We start from the raw sequence: 7,089 nt of genomic DNA on the forward strand, positions 1-7,089 counted from the left end.
TTGATGAAAATGTTTTTTCTCACTGAAAACTAGCAAATCCTAATAAACTGGCCCTCTGCTGTGAGGGGGCTTCAGTGGAGATGACTTCTGCTACAGCGACCTTCCTGCTACCGGATGGTCACATGATAACGATCAACGTTATGACAAAAATCAAATAAATGTCGAAAAAACAAAGACAAAACTGATCGGTGGTAAGGATGAACTCATTTGAAACCTCAAGCTAACGGCCATTTTTTCTTCTCATTACAAACTGCACCTGTTGTCTTTTGTCATCACAAAATAAGCATATCATTCATTCACTCCAAAAACAAAACAAAACAAAACAAAATAAACAAGAAACTTAATATTTACAAATATTTTGTCTGTTTTTTTTCTTACACTTAAAAATGTACAGCTCTGATCTTCTTCCAGATGTTTCGACTCCATCCGTCTCCCAGTTTGGTATTTTCTTCTCTGTCCAGTGACCTCAGAGTGAGCGCTGAATGTGCCACAATGGCGCCCTCTAGTGTTAGCTTATAAAACAGACAAGGAGAAAGAACAGAGCCGAATGAAAGGACTCGTTTGTGTTCTCTCCTCTGCTGTAGCTGTGTGGTGCTGAGGTTAACTACACAACCCCTCGCCACCTCCTTATACACAGGAGTGAGTACAAAAGGGTTCGTACGGACGCATCAGCCGGCCGTCCTTCTGCTCGACACTGTTAGCTGAAAGATGATCGGATCATCCTCTGTCCTGTATTTAAGGCTGAGAGTCTTTGTCCAGTCTCTTTTCCACAGCTACTGTCCACAGCACTGATCCACCTGCAGCACAGCCCCACTCAGTTGTTTTATGATTTACATTGTGCACGTTTCCCTTCCACTGAGCTTACAAAACCTCTGACAGGAGAAGTCAGGCATGTGTTTCCCCCACCTCCCCTTTTAGGCAGTAATAAAATAGAAAACAACCAATCAAACAGGCTAAAGCTAGAGCACAAGCAAAGACAGCACCGGTGACTAAGTTCTCCCATACTGGACGTACGCTACCACGTGGGCTCAAACAGCAGCACATCAGCTCAGTTTACATACTGTTGACATCTTCATCAGAGGATCAGCAGGGAGCGCTGCTGAGCTGCAGTGGTCTCCACCAGAGTGACGGAGCAGGAATCACAAACAGCACAAACCCACCGTGTTGTTTCTACCCTGTTCAGGAGATCTGAGCCCCCATCCCTTTTTTTCATGTTGCAGCTCTGCACTGCAGGCCCTGAACGCCTCCCGGTTACCCTCAGTGTGCTTAGAGTTTAATTTACAACCGACGAGCTCACAGATCATCTGCAGGCAGGTGAACGAACCCTTAATGTGAGGATAATAGCAGAGCTGAACTGAGGTCAGAAATAGTCAGGAACGGTGTCGACACAGTGAAGTCAGCTGTTTGGGAATTTGTCTGATTATCAGTTTGGGGGGGGTCGGTGTTAAATAACAAAGGCGGTGTAGGATGGAGAGAGGAGGAGGGAGGGAGCAGTGATGATATGAAGTCAGAATACACATGTGGCAGACATAAGGGGGTCAGACAGGAGCAGCATCAGTCTCTGCTCTGTTTTGTTAATAACGTAGAAAAATAATTTTGTACAATCAAGCTACATCGACGGACGCTTTACCTCACGTACCCTAAAATGAAAAAGTAGTGACAGTAAGACGGAGGCTGCACATGACACCATGACTGAGTTCACAGCTGTTGCTTTGATTCTAACGTTTAAGACTTTTGGCATCGACTCCGTTTTAATAAATGAGTGCTGGGAGGCGTCGTTTGACTTCAGGAGCTCCTGCAATGCTCCTGCGATGCTCCTGCGATGCTCTTACTCTGCGGGAGAAAACCAAAAACCAAAAGTAGCAAACATGGAGCGATATGACTCGTTTAGATTTTGGGAAACGTGCATCGACAGGTACAGTGTCCTTTTCCCCGCGTCTTTAAAAATAATTCATGCATAGATCCCCCACTGAGAAAACCCTTTTATATACTTTCTCCTTTGTACACATTTTATATAGAACTATATATAATATCATTTCTCTATATCTATATTTTCAGAAAAATTCTTTCCACACAATAAAAAACAACAATTTAACAAATGCTTCAAACAAAACAACAAAAAGAGAGAAGATGGAAGAAAGAAAATCACGACTGAGGCCAGTTTGGCACTTTGTCATGAGAACATGACAGAACTCTGTTAGTTGACGGTAAATAGCGATACTCTATTTTTCTTTGGTTTTTCTTCTCCCTCGATGAGAAATGAAACACAGCAGTACTTACTTGGCACCTAAAAATGCTGGTAGAATGAAAGATATCAGTGTTTTCATAGTTATATGTTTAGTGTACGCCTCCCCCCTCCAAACTGCTCAGCAGATCGGGAATTTTTAGAGAAGAGCAGGAGGGAGGCGTGTCAAATGAGAGGAAGAGAGCAGTAATAAAACACGGATGTAGAAAAGAGAAGCATAATGTGCACACAACACACAGGAGATGGAAAAAGAGATGACGCCAACGTAAAAAAGAGAAAACAGCGAGGAGAGAGAGAGCATTCGTCCCTTTGACAAATGTTGGAGGTCTTGAGCCTGGAAACAGCAGACCGTCTTTGAAAACAGTATCTTTGAAAGATCTGAGTCACCCACCCCAAACTGCTCATCTGCTGCTGGACACTTCAGTTGCACCTCCACATGCCACCAGTGGAGGGAGCTGCCAAGTTTCACAGCACATGACGCAGCAGGTGTAGTTGCTTTTGGAGAAAGAAGAGAATAAGAGGACAGAACGAAGGCCCACGTCTAGAGGCCTCCCTTCCAGAGCGGAAGCAGAGCCAGTGTTCCTGGTCCCTAGGTGGCGCTGTGTCGGGCCTGTCCCTACTATACCCTGGTGGTGGAGTGGGGGTGGGGCAGGGTGTTGTTGTGGCCGGTGGAGGGGAATGTGTTGAAGGCGTGAAGAGGCTGCATGCTGGTGATGGTGCTGGGGATCACGGTGATGGTGTTTGGCGTCATCAGCGGCACGTTGTCGGGGGCGCGGCGCAGCGCCAGGGTGTAGTCGGGAGGGCAGGCGGGCCGCAGGATGTCGTGGGGTCGCAGGGGCTCCATGTCGTGGTGAGCGTCGTGCTCCCAGTCCTTCATCTGCAGGGACATGATCTCCTCCTCCTGGCTGTGAGCCAGGTCGTTGGCGGGGCCGCCCCGCTGAGGGGACAGCCGGTGCCGGCGCATCTCGTGCCGCTTGTCACGCTTGTAGTAAAGGGCGGCGAAGGCCAGGATGTTGAGGAAGAAGAGCGACGCTCCAACTGCAACTGTCACGCTCAGTTCGGTGGAGTAGTCGCGGGTGTCTCCGGGAAAGAGGTCCTGGGGTGGGCGCTCTGAACCCTCGGGCTCAGGATCTGATGGGAAGGTAGGGTAAGGATGACGAGTGGTTCGAGGAACGTTGTTTCTGGGCCTCATGGTGCCGGGGTCACGGCCTGCGGGGGAGCACGTAGTGGTGGGAAAGAGCACGTCGTGCAGGCTGTGAAGATGAGGGACTAATTCCAGCCAAAAGGCCACTTTGTTAGCTCTGTAGTTGTCTCTGACACGAGGTTTCAAACCGATGTGAAGGTACTGCTTGTCCTTCCAGTTGAACTTGGTCCAGATGACCTCCTCGAAGCGGTTGGGCTTGGTATGAATGAACTCGGTGTCCTGAGGGACGGGCAGGTTGGGGTCCCTGGTGGAGCATAAAGGTTAAACGTTTCAGTTCAAAGTTATATTCAGTCTCCATTATAAGTAACATGTGGAATCAATACACTGAATACAGACAGGAGGCCCATTCTCTGTGCAACCTTTAAACTATCTAAGACCAACCGGCTGCTCTGGGATCTGGATGCTTTTGGTGAACCAGTATGTTCAATTCTTCAAAGCCACACGGAAATTAAACTAGCAACCTAGATTCAAGTATTCAACATGACTAGAAGGCTGTCAGTGAACATACAGTAACGTGTACAGTTTACACTACTGTGACATGAGGCCTACCCAGTCTTTGCGAAGTTAGTCCAGTAAGTCATGACCACAGCGCTCAGCATCACATCGTTCTTGGAGAAGTTGCACGGGAGCAGGTCCGTGGCACCGATCATCGGTACGCCGAACACGTAAGGTATCTCGTCTCCGTGCGCGGCGTCGGCCCACTCGGGCCGCGTCTCGGTTTGGCAGTGGTGGTAGAACGTGTAAAAGTAAACTGGGGACTGAAACTCAGCATGGAGTTTGGCAGTGGCCACAGCTGGTGCCACCCACTGGTGGTCCGTAAACAGGAAGCGAGTGAGAAATCTAGAGAGGAAAAAAAACTCTTTCTGATAACAGAAGGAGTGACAGGCAGCAGAGAGGAAGCATGACTGCATTATCCAAACATGTCTGTACTGTGACTGTGGTCCGGCTGTGAGGGGTTCGCAGGCCGATCTGTCAGAAACACCGACACTGAGATTGGGAGCCGACTACCTGGGGGATGATAGCATTACTGCCCACAGAGCCTCAAAGGTTAAGGCGCAGACACGCCGTGATGTGGATGAGTGGCTCTCTTTAGCACGCTTGTCTTGTTTGATGCACTTCACTGGGCTCACATGTTACTGATTCCATTCTTTACTCGCATGTTTTAAACGCTTAAAGCACTTTCACAGCTTTTTATATTCTTTTGAAAATTCATGTGAACTCAAGCTGTCAGAATTGTAATGTAAGCTTTGATAATTGTCCACATTTGTCATTTTGACGATTATCCGTTTATTTTAATGAATACAGCAAACAGAAAAAAACGAACAAATCAACAAACGCGGCTCCTAATGAGACAAAACCTGATGATGCTGCAAAATGCAGTTAAGTGAGAGGAGGCTGTAAAATGGAATAACTGAAAAAGTGGCAGTGTACAGAGGTGGCGTCCTCACCCTCTGGGTAGCCGTAGAGGTTGTCAACAAAGTTGGAGATGGTGTAGTCGAACGCCGCAGCTGAGATGCCGTCGTTGTCCTCACTGTCGTCCACAAACTTCAGCCCCTCTCCCTGGTTCACTCCTATCAAGATGTCATAGTTTAGGAGCTCCCCCTGGTGGAGCAAATAAGGAAGAACATGCTGAGTGCTGGGACAGAGCCTGTGTGCATCACAAGTCTACAACAGGAAGTGCAGCTGAAGCACAGCTTTGTGAATTGGCAGCATTTCATTTCCCAGTAAACAAAATAAAGATTAGCTGTTGCCATGAAATTCCTACTATAAACTGTAAATACTGCAATATATGCAGGGTTCATACACATTTTTAGGGTCAAATTCAAGCACTTTTTAAGCACATTCAAGGTCAATTTTCAAGCTTTTCCAGCACATTACCAAAAAAGAAGCATGTTTCACTTTGCATCACCTCAGTAAGACCTTGTAAAAATTTAAACAAATCATCTGAGGTCGATTTAAATGTCTTTTGTTCCCCTTTTGTTAAAAGAGCAGCACACAAAAATACAGAAAAAGGAAACGGTTGCCTTACATGCATATAGTGTACAAACTCAAAAAAAACACATTCCTCTTAAAAATGTGCAAATGTGAACAAATCAACTTGTTAGAGATCTTCATCTCCACTGTAAATAAACAACAAGCCAGAAAACAAGAAAACTGCACCAAACACCACAAACACCAACAAATTAATGTCTTCTCATCAGACATTGAAGCTTCTTTCCTGTGTGACATAAAAAATAAGAGACAGATGTTTGTTTGTTTTTTTAACTAGTTAAGCACCCACGCTCAGTCATCCACCCATTCACGCACACATTCACACACTGGTGATGTAGCTACAGCCACCCTGGGGCGCCACCAGGCCCTCTGACCACCACCAGTAGGCAACGGGTGAAGTGTCTTGCCGGGTGAAGTGTCTTGCCCAAGGACACAACGACCGAGACTGTCCAAGCCGGGGCTCGATTACAAGGCGAACTCCTAACTCTTGAGCCACGATCGCCCAGTGGGGACATGGGGACATTTCAATTTCCAGCAGGAAGCTCCCCCTTTTTGTTAAACCCTTTAGATCAGGGGTCGGCAACCTGCGGCTCTTTAGTCCTTATAGTGCGGCTCCGCGTGGTTTGTGAAAATAAATTAGCTGAAGTGTATTTTATTTATGTTAGTTCTTTTTTTAAACTTGTAGTTCTAAATTGGAAGATTATTGTGATTTTGCAATATACAAATAAAATTATATTTTCTTATTTTTTCATCGCTCAAAATAAGCGTCACACTCGCGGAAGCCGGTGTACCCGGCGAAACGCCGTGCATTTATCGAGCCTTTCAACCCCAGATAGGCCAATTATGGCTCTTTGGCTCTTTGGGTCTTAAAGGTTACTGACCCCTGCTTTAGATGAACAGAGTTTTTTAATTACATACATAATCTTTAATAAATGTTCTCTTTTATAAAAAGTAGGATAATTAAAAAAAACTTTTATTATACCGCTATTGCGTAGAAAAAAAACTCTTGTTTTCTGTCGTCTGTTATATAATATTAGTGATGTTTGTGACAATTAATTTCTTAATCGGCTGGACTAACCAATAGTCCACAACCAGGAAACACTGAAATTTTAAGTTAAGTTTGAAAACAGTTTAAAAAAAAATACCCCATTCCAAAATGTCTTGTGACAATCTCATTGGCTTAGGGAGTGATGATGTCATAGATCTTAAGAATCTTAAGTCCTTTGATGTTTTTCTTTAAGTAGGGGTGAGAAACAGCAAGTTTTAGTTCGTTTCAGCAGCATCTGTGTTTGCAGCCTACAAAACGTTCACCACAAGCTCTTCAAAGTCATCGTATAGAAACTCCAACATGTTTCCAAGAAAAAAACAACCAATTCAAAAAGATTACGCCGCCTCTACTTCCTGGCGTGGCCGGCCAATTTCCCCAAATGGCTCCTCATCCTTCCAAAGGGCGTTAGAGGAGAGTAGGAAGGAAAACTACCTTCTCCAGAAAAAAATGCAACAAATTGAAGAAGAGAAACTTCAACTGGAGGACAAATGTAGACGAATGGAAGCCCAAAATAAAGAGCTGGAAGAAAGACAACAGCGCCAGCCGGACATAAAAATTATTAATGAGGGCTGGGGAATCAAGTTTGCTCAGACCCGAGAG

The 7,089-nt window shown here is 45.5% G+C and overlaps 1 protein-coding gene across 1 annotated transcript; it reads right to left on the bottom strand.

Annotated features, from left to right (window-relative positions):
* Positions 1-2,864: 2,864 nt before the first annotated feature.
* On the bottom strand, positions 2,865-6,791 carry LOC146581169 (neuroligin-2-like). The gene is made up of 4 exons (XM_085268090.1): positions 6,753-6,791; positions 4,881-5,114; positions 3,999-4,312; positions 2,865-3,693 (listed from the first exon to the last, which is right to left on the bottom strand). Exons 1-4 carry the CDS (start codon positions 6,789-6,791, stop codon positions 2,865-2,867), a joined length of 1,416 nt encoding a protein of 471 aa, XP_085124216.1.
* Between the last annotated feature and the right edge of the window lie 298 nt (positions 6,792-7,089).

The sequence above is a fragment of the Mchenga conophoros genome, linkage group LG3 (genome assembly GCF_057382185.1).
Source record: "Mchenga conophoros isolate Kocher_MC1m ecotype Shallow Benthic linkage group LG3, M_conophoros_male_GT1.1, whole genome shotgun sequence".
NCBI classification, from domain to species: Eukaryota; Metazoa; Chordata; class Actinopteri; order Cichliformes; family Cichlidae; genus Mchenga; species Mchenga conophoros.